We start from the raw sequence: 19,890 nt of genomic DNA, 5'->3' as shown, positions 1-19,890 counted from the left end.
CATGCCACCCAACATTCCAACATAACTTTGTACCACCACCATGCCACCACCACATGAGGCCAAAATGCCCCCCCCCCCACACCCTCCGAACCTTCGGCCACCATCACTTTATTTTTTTTTAAGGCTCATTTCATTCCATTACACACACACACACACACTTCTCTCTACTTTCTCACTCTAGTTTTCTCTCAAATATTTGAAGAATTGTAAGTGTTCTTGATCTCCTTTCTCTTCTTTTTCTTCATCATTTTCGTGATTCATCATCATTATCATCAAAGATTCATGTTTTGTAACTTGAATCTTCATAACTCTTGTAGATTCAAACTTTGTTTTGAAAAATGCAAGAACATGGAGGATTAAAGCTTTTTAGCTTTTAATCTTTTTTACTTATGTTAGATCTAAGTTCTATAAATTATGATCTCTTTATTTATGTTTAAAGATCAAAATCTATATTTATGATCTCCATGTAACTTGTAGATCCAACACTTTACTTTATAGATCTTCAAGAAAGTTTGAAATACAAGCTTACTAGCTTGATGTTTCTACAAAAAGTTAAGATAAGATCAAAGTTTGTTAACTTATGATCTTCTTTTATTTGTTGTAGTTTAGATTTGTGACTTGTGTTTTCAAGAAACAAAAGATGCAATCTTGCTAGATTGAGATCTCATAAGTGTTGTTAGGAATCCAAGCTCTCTAGCTTAGGGTTTCATTTTTGTGTTTGATCTAAGTTGTGTAACTTATGATCTTCTACTTGGTTTAAACAAAAGTTCATTTGATTATGTTCATCTTACTTTACAAGATCTAAGTTTCATAACTTATGGTTGTGTAAAAGTTGAAAGTCTAAGTGTTATGACTTAGGGTTTCACCAAGAACATGAGATCTAGACTTTGTAGTCTAAGGTCTTTAATATTTATCTAAGATCTAAGTTCTATAGCTTAAGGTCTTGCTTATTTAGTTTGATTCAAAGTTTATAGCTTAATAGAACTTGTGATTGTGTTAAAACTAGGAAATTGATGTAACTTTGGTTCATCATCTTGCTCAAACTCTTACATGAGTTGTATTTTGTTTCCTAGTCTTAACTTTGTGTGTTGATGGTTAAACCTTGGTTAAAGTAATGCTAAAACATCAAGAGTTGTACACTTGAGGCTCATATGCATCAAGGATGAGAACCTTGATGAGCATCAAACACCGAGAAACCCATCGGAGCACTTGCTTTCTGTTTTTCAGGGTCTAATAAGGCTCCTGGGCTTCTGGAAAAGTTTATTTCCAGGTAGTTCGGTTCGAATAGATCACCTTTCGTTTAGGCCTCGCCTAAATCCGATGTACGGTTTAGGATTTATAGCCTTTCGAAAGTCACTACGCCCTTGTAACATTGTGCTGAAATTTCTGACTTACTCGCACTTAAACCGTCGCCACGGTCAAACGAAAACAAGTTAGGTTCTGAAAATTGGTCAGAGGTTAGAGGACTCACATACGGAGCCATGGCCACTGGCCTCACATCATTTCAGTTTGTATAGAGTTCATAGCAGCTCAACGAATTAAGTCTTTGTTTCGGTCTCTATTCTTGATTGAAAACTTACTTTACTTTTTACGTATGATGATGATGATGATGATGATGATACTTAAGACTTACGTACTTTTAAACCCTTTTGGGACGATTTACTGACTTAGTAACTTTTGACCTAGGTTGAGGACCTTTCGGACCGACTTACTTGCTTACTTATCTCGTATCGACTTTTACCGCACTTTCACTGTGAGTTATAGCATCCCTTTTTACTTCAACTATTTTTGGGACTGAGAATACATGCGCTTTTTATGTTTTACTTACTAGGCACGAGTACTTAAACTTTATATATGTGTGGGTTATATAATGGCATAAACTTTCCCCTTAGCTCGGTAACGTTTAGTCATTGGTTTTTGAACCGGTGAAGGCGAATCTTAGATATGGATCCATAGGGTTTGACATCCCCATTCGGGCTAGTCGCGCTAGCATTTAACGGGTGTTTAATACTTCGTAGACTTACGCACTCGCCAAGTGTACTTTTAGGGGGTGATATTACGTTAAGTTAGTTACCAAGTGCCCACGGTTAAGCATATACTTTTCATACTGTTTTGAAATACGAAATCTCGTGGCCTACCTTACATTACTGTTACAATTAAACTATAGCTCACCAACATTCGTGTTGACTTTTAAGCATGTTATTTCTCAGGTGCTTAGACGTTTGATGCTTCCGCTGTATTAGTCTCGCTGTTAGACTTGCTGTGTAGACTCCCGCTGCTTTTGTTTAGAGATGTCTCTGCATGAAACTTTTACTTTGCATTCACGAACTATGCTACTTTTGAACAATGAAATTGTAATGACCTTTGAGTCTCGTACTTATGTTATTGCTTTCTATTCGTAGAAGCACACTATCGTTTGTAAAACATTTGGCGTCGATAAAGACGTTACCCCTTTTTATGAATGCAAACTTATTTTAAAACAGCATATAGTGTTTGACCTTGTAATGATCCTGTTGTTGATGATCCGTACACGTTAATTTTGTACGGGGCGTCACAATGCTCGAGGTCGAGTCTTTTCGAAGGAGGGGGATGATTTAGACTCGAGGTCGAGTCCTTTCGAAGGAAAGGAGGATGATGTAGGATCACCTATTGAAGATATAGATAGGAGGTTGGGCCAAGTTTATCAACGTCGGCCTAGGAAGGTACAGTTGGGTCTGCACGTTTATATTGGGCGTCATGGGATGTTGTGCGGTGATCGGTTGGGCCAAGGATAATGTGGTCGTGGTCAACAAAAAAACCGTAGGGAGCTGAAAGTAGGAAGAAGTTTTTTTTTAACGGCGATTTCGACATCGAATGCTCTCATTTGTCACCCACACGCGTTAGGAGGAAACCCAATATGCGACGATGTTGGCAGTACCATTGAAGGTTGGGAAAACTTCCCAGAGACCTTCCAAAATCGCATTGATGTTGGCAGTACCATTGAAGGTTGGAAACTCCCTGCTTGGAGTGAGATTCGAACCTGGGTTGGCAGTACCTCAAGTTGGATCCCTCCTCCATATCACTCAAGCCAAGTTTCGGTCGTTAAGCAGGAAAAATTTGATTGAAATTATAATTAGTTTGCTATTTGGTTTCCTTTTTACTCCCTCCGTCCCATAATAAGTATTGTCATGTTTGACTTTTCAAGGTCTTACCTTTAATGTTTTGACTTCAAATATTTTTATATATGTTATATAGTATTTGATGAAACTTATATGAATAGATTCAGTTCTAAAATGTGTTTTTATTGATATAAGTTTCATCGAATATTATATAGCACAAAAAGAAAATTTGAAGTCAAAACTATAGAAGTAAGACCTTGAAAAGTCAAATAGAACACTTATTATGAGACGGAGAGAGTATTATCTAGTATTTCAACTCTTTTGTTGGTTTTTTATTTCATGCAGTTTTTATCTTTGAATATTAAATAAAAGTTACAGGTTGTAGCCTATTCTTGTTCTGCTCGTGAGTTCATATTCATCTTGCATAACTTTTTCTTGTTCGGCTATTAGATCGAGAGTTAACTATTTAAAGCAATGTCGCTGGACGTGTTCGGAATCGCTAACTCCTAAATATTTTCATTTAAACTAAGACCACCTAGAAGCACCGATCGGTTAGAAACATGACCACGATCATATGAGAAACCACAACCGATGCCATCTACAACTAAAGAGGGGTCATCGACCTCTTCTAACCAAATTCAAACCCCGTTTTGTTCAACTCATTCTTCGTAGCAAGGACCCCTTCACTAATACGACCAGGTCTCATTGTTTCGATAAACACTTGAGCCACACCCATTAGTCCGAAGTTCAAAGTTGAGTTAGCCATGGCCAGAACAGAACCTACCAAACCAGCAGCTTCCTTCAGCGTCGTGATAAACTTCACTGGTAAACCTCGAATTCAAACTCACACGAAAAGAGAAAACGATCAGCTCTATACTTAAAGGATTCCACTAGACACACATATACATCCCTACCTGGAGATATAAAAAAAGCTTGAAAAACTCTTCCTTATCCACGCATTGCACAACGCAACTAAACTCGCCCCATCGACAACAATGGTTAACCAAACTTTTCGATTAAGAAAAAAACACATTACCTTGTCTTTGTTAAAACGGGATTTGCTAACACTTACAGTGCTAAAATCAATTCAGTCCACCACATCTTGGTCAACGTGATTGGAAAAGCTCTCCGGATCCTTCGACATAGATGCTCCAAAAATCGATCTGATCAGACGAGAACAATTTGACCACCCCCACAAACATCGGTTTACCCGTAGCCACCGAACTAGGAATGAGCAAAAATCCTAATAAATCGAAACCGAACTGCTACCGGTATCGAAAACCAAATCGATAGGGATTAAGTTTTGGTTTCGATTCCTTGTTTTGAAAAAATACAATTTCAGTATCGGTACCAGTTCGATACGGGTAATCCGATATTCGATACCAAATTACTGAAAAAAGTAATTTTCTATGCATTTAAATATGAGCAGGTATTATGAAACAATCATTTTATTTTGTGTATACAAGTTACCATGTGTTGACATTATACACAAGTTTACACGTTATTAAATCACAAATAATTAATAATATGTGAAATTGAATAAATACTACGGAGTATTACAAAAATATTTAGTATGATAGGCACACAATTTTTTAAACTTTCATCACGTCAATAAAATTTATTGAAAGGCCTATAAAGTCTAAACAAGGCAATTTTTAACTTTTATCACTTCACTAAAATTATTTGATAAAATTATTTGAAAGGCCTATAAAGTGTAAACAATGCAATATTTAACTTTTATCACTTCACTAAAATTATCTGAAAGGCCTATAAATTCTAAACAAGGCAACACTACTAAAAAGAACTAATAATGGACATCCAGTATTCCATATCTTTCCTCATCTTCTCTGCTGGCCTCTTATTCTTCATCATCAAACAATTTACAAGTATTGATACAAACAAAAACCTACCTCCACAGCCATGGAAGCTCCCCATACTTGGCCACCTGCATCATCTCGTCGGATCACAACCACATCGAGCTCTTGGAAACTTAGCCAAAAAACTCGGACCAATTGTCCATCTACAACTTGGTGAGATCTCGGCCATCGTCATATCATCTCCTTATTTTGCCAAAGAAATCTTGAAAAACCATGATATCTCATTTGCAAACAGACCCAAGCTTCTAAGTGCCGAAATCGTTGCATACAACTACACTGATGTCGCTTTCTCTCCCTATGGTGACTACTGGAGACAAATGCGTAAGATATGCGTCTTGGAGCTTTTAAGTGCTAAAAAAGTTCAATCATTTCGATCTCTTCGTGAGCAAGAGTCATGGAACCTTATTGAATCTATGGCTGTGGAAGGATCGATAAGTGTAAACCTCAGTGAAAGAGTTTTAACAATGGTGAACACACTTATGTGCAAGGTTGCAGTTGGGAGCAGATACAAGGATCCGGTTACTTTTATTGCACTGATTGAAGAAGCATTGCATTTAGCTAGTGGTTTTGATGTGTCTGATTTATTCCCATCTAGCAAACTGTTGCCTCTAGTTACCAGCACAAGAAGAAAGTTGATAAAAGTAAGAAACAAGATGGATAAAATTCTTGATGACATCATCTCTGACCACCAAGAACGTCGTACGGGTATACAGATCAACCACGAGAACGAAGATGTTTTAGATGTCTTACTACGGTTACAAAATGATGGTGGTCTTGAATTTCAGATAACATATGATAACATCAAAGCAGTCATTCTGGTAATTAATTACTCCGTATTAATTAGTAATCTTTATATACAAGTTTTTATTTGTTATTGATTAAGGATAAGAATGTCGTTGTGGCACATACAGGATATGTTTGGAGCGGGCACAGATACTTCATCGGTTACAATTATATGGGCAATGTCTGAACTAATGAAGAATCCAAAGGTCATGAAGAAAGCACAAACTGAAATTAGAGAGGTACTCAAGGGAAAGAAAAAGATTCACGAGTCGGATATTCAAGAGCTAGAATATCTAAAACTAGTAATCAAGGAAACGTTAAGGTTGCACCCTCCACTTCCATTGTTGTTACCAAGAGAGTGTCGTGAGAAGTGTGAGATTGGGAGATATGAAATCCCTATCAAAACAAAAGTTATAATTAACTCATGGAAATTAGGTCGGGATCCAGATTACTGGGTTGATCCTGAATGTTTCGTACCAGAAAGATTTGGAGAGAGTTCGGTTAACATGATGGGCACGGAATTTGAATATCTCCCATTCGGATCAGGAAGAAGAATGTGCCCAGGGATGACGTTGGGGTTGGCTAATCTTGAACTCCCACTTGCGATGCTGCTATACCATTTCAATTGGAAACTTCCAAACGAAGAAACGCCCGAAGAATTTGATATGACCGATTCTTTTGGAGCAACACTTAAGCGAAAGAATGATCTGTTTTTGGTTCCATGTCCTTGCAAGACCAATTAGTGATCCACTCTGTGTGTAGGCTTTATATTGAACTCTTGTGTCGTTTTTATTTTATTATGTTTCAAATGTACCAATACTGTGCTAATCCGAATAATGAATAATGTTGGGAAAAATATTCTTTATGTTATAAAATATCTAGATTGGATGTTAATTTTATTATTATTATATTTCTTGCATAGTAATATTTTATGCTATAAATAGACATGTATGGTAGCCATTTAAGGTGTACCATTTCTCTTGAAATATCAATATCAATATTTCTTCTCTCCTTCTTCTCTCTTTTTCTCTCTTTGTTCTTATAACCATTAAAGGTAGTTATAAGCCTACTGAATTATAACACGTTATCAGCACGAAAAGCTTAGTGTAATTAAAAGATATCTCAAACGATCACGAATCACTAATCAAGGTATGAAATTATTAATAATTTTCAGACTCGAATATATCAAATTTTGGACTACTAACATTTATATTTATGTTATTTAAGTTATATATGGTCGGTTATACCACCTGAATTATATTTCTGTAATCTAACTTTTACTAACTTCACTAACATTTATATTTATGTTATTTAAGTTATATATGGTCGGTTATACCACCTGAATTATATTTCTGTAATCTAACTTTTACTAACTTCACTAACATTTATATTTATGTTATTTAAGTTATATATGGTCGGTTATACCACCTGAATTATATTTCTGTAATCTAACTTTTACTAACTTCACTAACATTTATATTTATGTTATTTAAGTTATATATGGTCGGTTATACCACCTGAATTATATTTCTGTAATCTAACTTTTACTAACTTCACTAACATTTATATTTATGTTATTTAAGTTATATATGGTCGGTTATACCACCTGAATTATATTTCTGTAATCTAACTTTTACTAACTTCACTAACATTTATATTTATGTTATTTAAGTTATATATGGTCGGTTATACCACCTGAATTATATTTTCTGTAATCTAACTCTTATTAACTTCACTAACATTTATATTTATGTTAATAAGACCTCATGATTGTACGCAACACGTCATTTGACAACACGGTACTTTATGTACGCAACACGTCATTTGACAACACGGTACCATGGGTCGAGATTAATTCCGATCAATACGAATACGACGGGGTCTTTATATGTTATCTAACATTTATGATTACTTATGCAATTAATCATTATTTATTTCATGCATACTAATGTTTATTCTTAAATTTATAATTTTAAAAGTTAAAATAAAAAAATAGTTTGTATTTTTATTAAAAGTAAATCTTAAAAGTTAAAATAAGAAAAAGTAGTTTGTATTTTTATTAAAAGTAAATCTTAAAAGTTAAAATACAAAAAGTAGTTTGTATTTTTATTAAAAGTAAATTTTAAAAGTTAAGATACAAAAAGTAGTTTGTATTTTTATTAAAAGTAAATCTTAAAAGTTAAAATACAAAAAGTAGTTTGTATTTTTATTAAAAGTAAATCTTAAAAGTTAAAATAAAAAAAGTAGTTTGTATTTTTATTAAAAAGTAAATCTTAAAAGTTAAAATAAAAAAAAAAGTAGTTTGTATTTTTATTAAAAGTAAATCTTAAAAGTTAAAATACAAAAAGTAGTTTGTATTTTTATTAAAAGTAAATCTTAAAAGTTAAAATAAAAAAAAAAAAGTAATGGTAAAATGGAGTAGCTTTTTGTCAAAAATGAAGTATTGAAAATGAAGTGGTCTTCTTCTATAATTAAAAAAAAATATACTTTCATCAAATGAATTTTTTTTGTGGCCGACAATTCCAAACACGAGTCAGTGTTTAGTTTATCAAGAATATCTCTTGATTTGGTGAAAGGTCACGATCACGATATCGGGTGTTGTGAAAGAATTAAAAAAAATTAGTCAAGTGGCCTTTTAAAAACTAGAAAGTTTTTTTTTTAAACAAAAAGTTTTTATATATTTATAATTTACAGGTAACGTAAAAAAAAAGGAAGTTTTTTTTTAAAAACAAAGAAAGTCTTTAAATGAGTTTTACAGAAAGGGGGAAAGCAAAGTAAAAAAAAAACTTTTTTTCCAAACAAAGGTAAATGAAAGTAGGACTTAATACAAGAAAAAAGTAAATATCTCCTAGACGTGATAAAATCTATCAATGATAAGTATTAGACTTGATGAGCTAAATGTGACAAAAATGTTTCAACATGTCTTATGTTAATTTTCTAAAATAAGTTATTATTATTCCGAATTTAACACATATACATATGTTAATTAAAAACAACCTTTTTGTTCTTATGTAGTGTTGGGTTGCAATTTTGGTTGTATGCCATAATTCCATCCAGTAGAGTGACAATAGAAAACTTTTGATGATAATCAATAAAAAACTTTTTTCCAAACTTGTCAAATGTTTTGTTAAAAACGTGACCGTTGAAAAAAGGAGGTTGAATAATAAAACTTAAAAAACAAATTATTTTTTTAAGAGTGTGCATCAAAATGGCCCGTTTAATAATGGGGAGTAAAAATATAGTCAAATTGTTTCAACGAACAAGGGTTCAATTGGATGTCTCTTAAAAAAAATCCGCGGGTACGGGTGATGGATCCAATGGATCCGCATCCATGACCCGCGGGTGCTATCCCTAATTGTGACAAGTACAAATCAACTAAAAGTCTAAAAAAATAAATGCTCTTATAGGGACCAAATGTTCACAATAATTGCCTAAGCTAGATATGAAACAAATAGTTCATAAAAAAAAAAAAAGGTCGTTGTGCGTTTTCGGGATGATAGCCGAAATACACTTACAAAAGTAGGTCAGCCGTCAATTCTTTATGGCCATATCAACGTAGATCAATAATATCATTTATGGTTTTGATAAAAGATTAATTAAAAATTAATTGTTTTTTGGTCTTGGATTCTCGGTAACAAAAGTAAAGGTTGTTTTTGGTTGCCACAACAAACAAGACAGAGGTTGTTGACTTTTGTTGTTAAACATGGCACAAGTGAACAATAACAATAGATTATTGTTTTTGAAAAGAATAATGATGCGTTAATTTTATTGTATAAAATAAAATTAAAGAAAATGGTTTTCATTGATGACTATGAACAAACGCAAACAAAGTGTTTGTGGTATTTGGTGATTAAAAAAAAAAGTGCATCTAAAGCTTCTACTGAAAATAATATGCATCTAAAGCTTCTACTGAAAATTAATGTGCAAGGTACAACGTATAACTATATGGTCAAATTCATTTGAGCCTTCGGAGTCACAAGTATATGATGTATATATATATTACTCAATTAACAAAATAGTAAATCTAAATTAATTCATATGAATAGTAAAACGAAATTAATTAATTTACTATTCACATAAATAAGCGCATATGATAAAAAGCGAATATGATGAAAAGCACAACGCATATGATGAAAATCGCATATGATTAAAAGCGCATATGGTGAAAAACACATCGCATATGATTAAAAGCGTATATGGTGAAAAGGATATATGATAAAAAAAAAAACACATATGGTGATTTATAAAAAAAAAAAAAAAAAAAAAAACACATATGGTGATTTATAAAAAAAAAAAAAAAAAAAAAACACATATGGTGATTAATGGAAAGCACATATGGTGATTAATGAAAAGTATATTGTGAAAAAGAATCACAAATGTTTCTTGAAAGAATTCAAGGTAAGATATATGAACCAATTCATCCATCATGTGAACCATTTTGATATTTCATGGTTCTAATAGACGCATCTAGCGGATGGTCTCATATTTGTATGTTATCAAGCCGTAATATGGCATTTGCAAAGTTTCTTGCACAAATTATTAAATTGAGAACACATTATTCTGATTACACCATTAAAAGGATGAGACTTGATAATGCTGGTGAGTTAACATCTCAAGCATTTAATGATCATTATATATCTACAGGGATTGTTGTTGAACATCCAGTTGCTCATGTGCATACACAAAATTGGTTTAGCTGAATCAATAGATAAACGCTTACAGCTAATAACTAGACAATTGATAATGAGTACAAATCTCTCAATATTTATATGTGGACATGTAAATTTACATGCTGCGACATTAATTCGCATTATACCATGTGGAAGTCATAAATATTTTCACTTACTACTTGATTTTGGCCAAGAGCCAAATATTTTCCACCTTATAACATTGGTTGTGCAGTGTATGTTCCAATTGTATCACCACAACACAATAAAATGGTTCTTCAAAGAAAGATGGTAATATATTTTGGATATAAAACATCTTCAATCATAAGATATATTGAACCCATGATGGGTGATGTTTTTACAGCACGTTTTGCTGATTGTCATTTTAATAAAACATTGTTCCCTAGATTAGGGGGAGAAAAAAAAATAAAAAATAAAATGATGCTTCATGATGTGAACATCAATTAAGGTATATTGAACTCGCACAAAAGAATGTGAAATGAAAGTTCAAAAATAATGCATATGCAAGAACTTGCAAATTAATTACTTTATGCATTTACAGATATAAAAAAAGTGACTAAATCATATATACCAGCGATAAATGCTCCAGCTCGAACTGAAATTCCAAAAGCTGGCAATAATGTCACTGTTGAGTCTTTGCCACGCATCAAACGTGGAAGATCAATTGGTTCCGAAGATAAAAATCCTCGAAAAAGAAAATCAGCTGATAATGAGGTAAAAGAAAGTGTTCAAGAAGAACCACAAATCAATATTCCTTCTGCAGAGGATATTGATAAATGTAAATACTAAAATTGCGATAAACTATGCAATATTATGGAACCGAAATGAAATTAAAATCTCTATGAGATATTTTCATATAATGTTACAATGACATCATGAATAAAGATGATGATCTGGAACTAAAATCTGTCATTGAATATACAAAATGGACATGATTGAGCTCAATGGAAAGGAGCAATACGAGCTGAATTAGAATCGCTCGATAAAAGAAAAGTTTTCGGATCAATCGTTATCACTTTTAAAGATGTGAAACGTATGGGATACAAATGAATTTTTATCCGAAAAGAAATGTGCAAATGAAGTTACAAGGCAAAACTAGACTTGTAACTCAATATTTTCCACAAAGACCAGAAATGAATTAGGAGAAAAACTTATCCTCCTGTAATGGATACAATTACTTATTAGACACTTAATCAACCTGGTAGTTATTTAAATGCATCTCATGAATGTTGTTACTACTTATCTGTATGGATCACTTAATAGTGATATATATGAATATACCTAAAGGGTTAAGGTATCATAAGCATCTAATGTAAAACCCAAGGGAATATATTCCATTAAATCACAAAGATTTCTAAATGGGTTTATACAAATGGGACGTATGTGGTATTACCGATTAAATGACTACTTGATAAAAAAAAGGGTATACATATAAACTTATTTTGCACGTATGTTTTATAAAAACAATGTTCGGATATGTGATCGTAGTTGTTTATGTCAATGTTCTTAACATCATATGAACAAATAAAGAAATCTATGAAATCATTCAAATTCTAAAGAATTATTTTGAAATAAAAAATCTTGAAAAAACCAAGTATTACCTTGAATTGAAAATTGAGCATATGCCTAATGGTCTACTTGTACATCAAACAACTTATACTGAAAAGATTTTAAAACATTTTTTTTAAAGATAAAACCAATTGGTTGTTAGATCACTCAATATTGACACTGATCCATTTCATCCCCGTGAAGATCATGAAGATATTAACGGATCAGAAGTTCCATATATTAGTACAATTGGGACTGTTATGTATCTTACAAATTATACAAGACCTGACATTTCTTTTGCAGTTATTTTGTTGACAAGGTTCAACTCAGCCCTTACAAAAAGACATTGGAATGGGACAAACACATATTTTGATACCCTTGAGAAACTGCTGATTTAAAATTATTTTATTCTAACGTTTCAAAACAAGATTTGGTTGATTATGTATATGCAGGTCATTCATCAAATCCTCATAAAGATAAATCTCAAACTCGATATGTATTCCTAAATGGAGGTACCACAAAATCATGGTGTTCTTAAAACAAACACTTGTTGCAACATCATCAAATCATGACGAAGTGATTGCATTATATGAAACTACTCGAAAATGTGTTTGGTTGAGATCAATGACACAAATCATTATTGATTCTTGTGGACTAGAACGCTATAAAAGACTAACAACTATCTTCACCAACAACTATATATGAAGATAATGCAGCTTGCATAATACAAATGAAAGAAGAGTATCAAAAGTGACTGAACAAAATATAAATACTGACGAGGCGCCAAAGCCATAGACGGTCTTAACGGTCATAAGTTTGATGGAAAAGAATGGTATGTTGGTAAGGCTCAGAAAAAACTACAAGGGAATAGGAATTGAAACAAGGGTTTGAGCAAACCATGAAGGAGACTGTAGACAAATCACAGGGGCTAAACTTGTACATAAAAGATTTAGATGATACAGTTTCAGATGAAAACCTCAGATTCTTCTCATATACTCAAGATCTCGTAAAAGACAACCAGATTAAAATGAGATACGTTCAATTAACAACTCTGCTGATCTTTATACCAAAGCACTGCCAACTGCTATTTTCAGAACACACGATCATAATATTGACATGAGGCATGTTCAGAAGATGTAACAACTCAGACGTTGCCTACTTGAGGGGGAGTCAACTCTATGCTGCACTCTTTTTCCCTTAGCTAAAGTTTTATCCCAATGAGTTTTCTTTAGCAAGGTTTTTAACGAGGCAGTACTAGTTATTCTCTAATAAAATTGTCATCCAAGGGGGAGTGTTATAAAATATCTAGATTGGATGTTAATTTTATTATTATTATATTTCTTGCATAGTAATATTTTATGCTATAAATAGACATGTATGGTAGCCATTTAAGGTGTACCATTTCTCTTGAAATATCAATATCAATATTTCTTCTCTCCTTCTTCTCTCTTTTTCTCTCTTTGTTCTTATAACCATTAAAGGTAGTTATAAGCCTACTGAATTATAACACTTTAGATATTAAGATTTAGTAGACAAAATCATTAGTCAACCTAAATATTTAAAGAATCATTAATTGTTAGGATTTTCCTTGATTATTGGGTTTTAATTGATTAGTACCTAACCTCCAAGGCTTTGTAAATAAAGAGTGTTGGGGTAAGGTTAGATGCATTTGGTTGTAGCAAAAGCTCGATCTCATAACATTGAGATCGTCTAATCCAATGCTTTTCATGTTTTTGTAATTCATTTAATCAATAATAAATTAAACTTAGAAAAATCTCTTTTGTTTTTCGTTTTCGCATTGTATGTTAGTTTTCCTCACGCTTCTTAAGAACACAATCAATCAAACTAATTACTCAAGAAGGTGATTCAAATGAAGGATAAACTGGTGTCTCTTTTTAACTTCACAATTACCTACTCAATTGATGGTTTAGCAAATAAGTCTAATTACACTAGTTTTCTGCATGCAATTCAACCAATCTAGATTATCTTTCAATAACTAGACAAGTTTATCAATTTAAACTTTCGTCAATTCAATTAATAGACTTATGCTAAATGGATCAATCAATGGGAGTAATAAAGAATCATGTATCTAGAGCAATTATTTAATTAAACAAAAGATTAGCAATCCTTTACCTACTTCAATCATCTAAGTAAATACATAAATAAATTAGCTAGACATAATCATAAAAAAGAATAAAACGAACAAAGATGAACAATTAGAAATCATGGTTTCAATAAACAAGATAAAAGATAAACTTACCAATTATTAACCCTTGCAACAATTGCAATCCTTATGTTTAATCTCAAATTATAGAGATGAAAAATCTTGAAAAGTTGAAAAACAACTACCTAAGAACCCTAAAATTCGTAATGTAAAACTTAACCCTAAGGATGGTGCTTAAATATGGTATTTATAGATAAAATTTGGAGTCAGAAACCGCTTCTGCTCGCATTTCGCGACACTTTGTCGCGTTTCGTAACACCCTGAAACTTGACACTCTTGCTTAAAACGATATGAACTGGATAGAGATTGAAATTCAGAAAAACTGCAATCGTCGCGCTTTGGACCACTTTGTCGCGTTTTGCGACTAACTTGTCAGCAAATTAATAATTGAGAGTTGTAGAGCTCTGAGTTACGGACGTCTGGGCTTTTAATTCACCTTATTCCAAGTTACGAGGAGTGAGATATGACCGTTTTGGTGCAGGCGCGTGAACCAGATTCTAAACCTTCTTCAGCAATCATCTTTTTAGCTTCAAAACCTCATCTTTTCAACCAAACACCATCAACACTTCCTTGAACCACATATCTTCATTTTACTCTCATATGAACTCAAAACTCTTCAAAAGACGTTAAGAATAATAAAGGCAAGAACCGATAACGCATAAGTCGGAAAAATTATTTTCTGTTCGCCATGTTATGCACTGCGGTATTAGAATAATCATATCTCATTCATTAACTGTTCAATCTTCACGAAATTTAAATTATGGGTTCAACCACATAGGAATACATTCTTACCCGAGGAAATTTCGATCAGAGCTTTGGAAAGAGAGATAATTATTGTCGAAAAAACAAAAGGATTTTTTGGTGTGGCTTCAATATTATATTTACTGTATCTTTGGTACCATCTATATATATATATATATATATATATATATATATATATATATATATATATATATATATATATATATATATATATATATATATATATATATATATATAATCTAAGATAACTTCAAAGAATTTGAAGAAAACCGAGTACCCGATAGTCATAGGGAAGGAAAAAGGCCGAAAGTTATGCGGTTCAAAGAAGAAAGCAAGATTTTGGGGAAGTGTTGGGCACGCGCATCTCAAAACAATATTGTCAGAAACTCTCAAACAACCGAGACTTTTTGGGCCACGGTCCTAGCCGAGTATAACTCGTTGGTAAACGAGCCTCATCGACAAGATCAAATGACCGAAATATGGAGTAAGATGAGTAAAGTCATTACTATATTTATTGTCTGTTACAAAAAGATTGCAAAACATTGGCAAAGTGGACAGTCGGAACTCGAATATTATGCAACCAGTGGTGGAGCTTGAACGTTACGGTTGGAGGGGCGAAATTTTGTCTAATGTGTGATACAATTTTTTTAAGAACAACGCTAACTTTGATGGCAAAATTGCATATTTTATACACATTTTAGGTGACAATGGATCCAGATTATACATCATCTAAGTTAACTTCTTAAACTTTAGTTTTAATTTGATATCAATGCAAAGATGCCCAAGAGATGTGAAAGAATTAAGTAGATTGTTGATGAAAACAAAATATGCGCGTCTTCACCATTTTCGTCATATCTTCTTCATACGGACTCCGATTCAGTTGATTCAAAAGCACAATCGTCCGTAACTCAAAGAGATACAAAATACCATTACTTACTGAAACTTTTGAAGGGGCGAGGGCCCCCTCCTGCCCTAATAAAGCTCCGCCCATGTATGCAACGTGCGAGAAAACACTTCATACTCCAAACGACAAAGTCATTCGTATATGAAGATTCTTGGCGCGTTCTAAAAGACTGTCCCCAAATTTTAACTTATGAGACCTCAACAACAAAAGAAGACAACCCGAATCGATTAGTTTGAAAGATTCCAACCCGATCCAAACACCGAACACGAATGTACCAAATGTGGAGCCTTTCCTCCGAGGGGATCCTATATGTTGTCCACGAGGTCGTGATAGTTTCAAGAGTGCAAGGATTTCTCGTTTTTTAGACACAACTTCTCGTTATTCTTCGAAAGATGCCCGAGCTTCTGTTATCGATTCGGCGACTTGCTACAAAACTTACTATGAAGGAGTTAAGAAAGGAAGCACAAACGCGTACGATGTTTGACGATTTAAGACTTATCTCAACCGATTTCTCAAGATATTCCTCCCGAACAGTATGATTTGGTCAGCTCGGAACAAGATTACCTTAAAAATACTCCAAGGCATTTGACTCCTCCTCCAACGGATAATAATTTTATCTATTTTAATTATGTATTTTTATTAACATATCAATGTTTGATTTAATTTAATTGAAGTTTTAATTTAATGTAAGGTGTGTTTTTATTAATAAAAATTTAATTAGTTTTTTTCATTTGGAGTTTTATAATATATATATATATATATATATATATATATATATATATATATATATATATATATATATATATATATATATATATATATATATATATATATATATATATATATATATATATATATATATATATATATGATTTACAAATAATAATAATAATAATAATAATAAGTATAATAATTAAAATAATATAAATGCGGCAATGTAGTTGTGAAAACATATGTCATTGATACTACTCTGTAGTGTAATGAGTTAGTAAAGTGTTGAGGTTCTAATGTGACCCAATGTTATTGTAAAGACATATGTAATGGATAAAAGTAGTCTCAATAACATTGTGTTGTAGCTCATGTGCTGCCTCACTTGGCGAGAGGTCAGGAGTTCGACTCCCGTGGAGTGCAACATTGCACACAATGTTGCCCCTTTCCCTTGAATTCCACCCAAGGGTGCCTTTCTCACATCACGTTGCGGGGGCAGTGGGGGATGGGGGTTTTACTCCCCATGCCCTCGGATTGGGCTGGCTTTCCTCCTGGACAGCAGTAGGTGGCTGGTTATGCAACTGAGGAGAGATGAACGCGTGTGTGGTTAAGTCTTCTCTGAGTGATCCCGTAATGCTGTTAAAAAATACAATATATATGCCATAGATTCTCGTCTAGTATTAATGAAACAAAATACTCACGTAAACAGTTACGCAAATATGAACGCACGAGCAAACACTCGTAAACAACGATAATTGATACAGAGTATAATTCAAGAGAAAAAAGATGCGTACGACTTACATATATGCGTACTATATATAACTAGAAATAGGTCCAGATTGCGCGTTGCTGCAATATGAACGTTACTTTGCATTTGATATCATCATCAATAGAAAAAGCAGATGTTGTCACGGGAGGTAGATGTTCCACTTCCTATGCTTATATGTATTAGACGCTGCAAATAGTAACTTTGTTAGCAACAATTGCAAGGACCGAATGCAGGCTAATATTACGATATCATAATATTATAACTCAATAGGGAGAGAAGATGGAAACACACAAATAATACAGTTAAAAGATTGTCATCATAATAATAAGAAGAGTTGATGACAGTAAATTATATAAAATGCATATAATGTTAATGCAGAATGTACTATGCAAAACATAAAATAACATGTCAACAGAACATATAAGTATTCAATGAGCAGAATAAGAAACGGTGATGTACCTTTGGTTTTGGTAGCAATAGAAAACCCTAGTGGTAATCGTTTTTCCTGAAACTTGATCATAACGTTGTTTAAGGAGTATGTAAATATGATCGTTTGTACAAAGGACAATTCCTACCAAAACTCTATATTATTCCATCTTTTGAAGCATCATAACATTTAATACTATAAAATTAGTGACGATTGAATAACTAAATGAAAATGAAAACTTGAAATTACATACCATTTAAACATAATGTAAAAAGGGGACTGTTGAATTCAAAATTACCCATTTTGGCACCTGTTGTTTAGGAGGAGAAGATGGTCTATATGTTGTTTCTTAGATATTTTACCTAAAAAGAAGTTAAGTTCAACAAAACATCAATATACAAACACAAAATCTACAAATGAAACAATGTAACGACTATAAAATACACTCATATCAAATTCCAGTTTTCTCATGTCACCACATCTTATATTATCTTCTAAAGCATAATAAGACATACAACAACATAAGGAAAGCAATTTCAGCTCTACAATTATTCACAAAACATCATGATATAGCAAAATAATGACAAAAGATGAAAAAAGAAATCAATGATAAAGTTCCTAACATAAACTCAGATCAAGATACTAAAGTGTTTTCCCTAAACACATAGAACTACATACCCAAAACTAATTCCAGCTCTAAAAACAAATAAGCACTAAATGTAAAAAAATTGATTATATATCAAAACACTTTTAATAACAGAGTACAATAGAGTTTTTTTTTTAACATTTGAAGCGCTCTTATTAGAATACCAAGCTATCTTAAAAGTAGATATGGAAAGAAGATATGGAGTGTAACCTGCCAAGTAATCTTAACAGCAGATGACAAAAAAATATGCAAGTCCAACATGGTCAAGTAATAGAGCATCATCATGTAATGGTCAAGAATGATAACTTGAAGATGAGATGAAATATTAAGACTCAATATCCTCAAAAATGTTTACTCAAAGTTCGCGGTTCTAAATTTCAACTTGGACCCAAACGTAGAATATGCAATTAACAACAAATACATCAGAATCGGACCAACATTAAACAACAATTAGCATCTAAATTTCAAACCCAAACGTAGAGTCAATCGTACCAACATTAAACAACAAATACATCAGAATCATAAGAACTATTGAAACGATTAGCATTCATAATAGAATATGCAATTAACTACAATAGTTAGAGAATCAATACCTTGAACTGATTGGAACGACGGAGATAGCAGGGGCAGTGGCGATAACAATTACACCAGCGACGGTAACAATTTGTGTTTATCTTCAATCGATTCTACCCAATTAAGGAGAAGCCCTAATTTTCGGACTATACATTCACAAAAGAAGTCTGGTGAATCTATTTATAAAATTGAAGGATAATAGAGAAAGGTTGGTTGGATTGCAGGAGAATAATGGCAGCTGAAGAAGAAGAAGGTTGGAGAAAACCCTGATTAAATGATACTCGTACTAAAAGTCGCGCCACACTAAGCGTCTATCAATGGCACGTGTTTTCCACTAAGTATAAGATTAGGAACAGTACCAAACGACATTGGTTTTGAGAAGTTTCATTCTGCAAATTTCATACGAAACGGCATCTCCTAGTTTGGTTGTTATAACTATTGTAATTAAAAAGATGTAAGCTGACTAGGACTCTAGGAGTCTAACTCCTAAATCAATTCTAATTTATTTGAACAAATAATTTAAACTAATAAATATACTATAGATATCTTTAACTGCCTATAAGCATTCAACGAGACTTCATGCCCAAGCCAATAAGAGAGAGATATTGGAGCGTGCAAGATGTAAAATTGTAAAGGGATCAATGTTTAAAGAGGCCCATGAAATATAACACAATGCATATCCACGTCCATTTAAATTGATATTACATTTTCTACTAGTGATATTTTGATTCATATTAGTATTTATGATATTTTTTAATATTACTGAATTTATTATTATTATAGATTAAAAATTTTGGTATAAACTTCAAAATATAAAAGACTCACTTTTATTTATTGAACACGGCCCATAAAAATGACAGACCGAATCCAATTAGTGTGCCGG

General features: G+C 32.6%; 1 protein-coding gene and 1 long non-coding RNA gene across 2 annotated transcripts; one reads left to right on the top strand and one right to left on the bottom strand.

Annotated features, from left to right (window-relative positions):
• The first annotated feature begins 4,908 nt into the window (after positions 1 to 4,908).
• Positions 4,909 to 6,501, top strand: LOC139874802 (cytochrome P450 71AV8-like). Its single transcript, XM_071862198.1, has 2 exons — positions 4,909 to 5,793; positions 5,887 to 6,501. Exons 1-2 carry the CDS (start codon positions 4,909 to 4,911, stop codon positions 6,499 to 6,501), a joined length of 1,500 nt encoding a protein of 499 aa, XP_071718299.1.
• A 10,911-nt stretch (positions 6,502 to 17,412) lies between these two features.
• LOC139877335 (uncharacterized) lies at positions 17,413 to 19,405 on the bottom strand. Its single transcript, XR_011768545.1, has 3 exons — positions 19,028 to 19,405; positions 17,821 to 18,150; positions 17,413 to 17,547 (listed from the first exon to the last, which is right to left on the bottom strand). It is a non-coding gene; the product is annotated as an uncharacterized lncRNA (long non-coding RNA).
• Positions 19,406 to 19,890: the final 485 nt, after the last annotated feature.

The sequence above is a fragment of the Rutidosis leptorrhynchoides genome, chromosome 11, assembly GCF_046630445.1.
Source record: "Rutidosis leptorrhynchoides isolate AG116_Rl617_1_P2 chromosome 11, CSIRO_AGI_Rlap_v1, whole genome shotgun sequence".
Classification (NCBI taxonomy): Eukaryota; Viridiplantae; Streptophyta; class Magnoliopsida; order Asterales; family Asteraceae; genus Rutidosis; species Rutidosis leptorrhynchoides.
Note: the sequence above shows the minus strand (reverse complement) of the source record. Positions and strands in the feature narration are given on the sequence as shown.

What these genes read in the sequence shown, in the direction of transcription:
- LOC139874802 (XM_071862198.1), top strand. Translation starts at nt 4,909, where the DNA reads ATGGACATCCAGTATTCCATATCTTTCCTCATCTTCTCTGCTGGCCTC. An exon ending in ACATCAAAGCAGTCATTCTG is followed by an intron (nt 5,794 to 5,886) that starts GTAATTAATTAC and finishes TGGCACATACAG; the next exon opens with GATATGTTTGGAGCGGGCAC.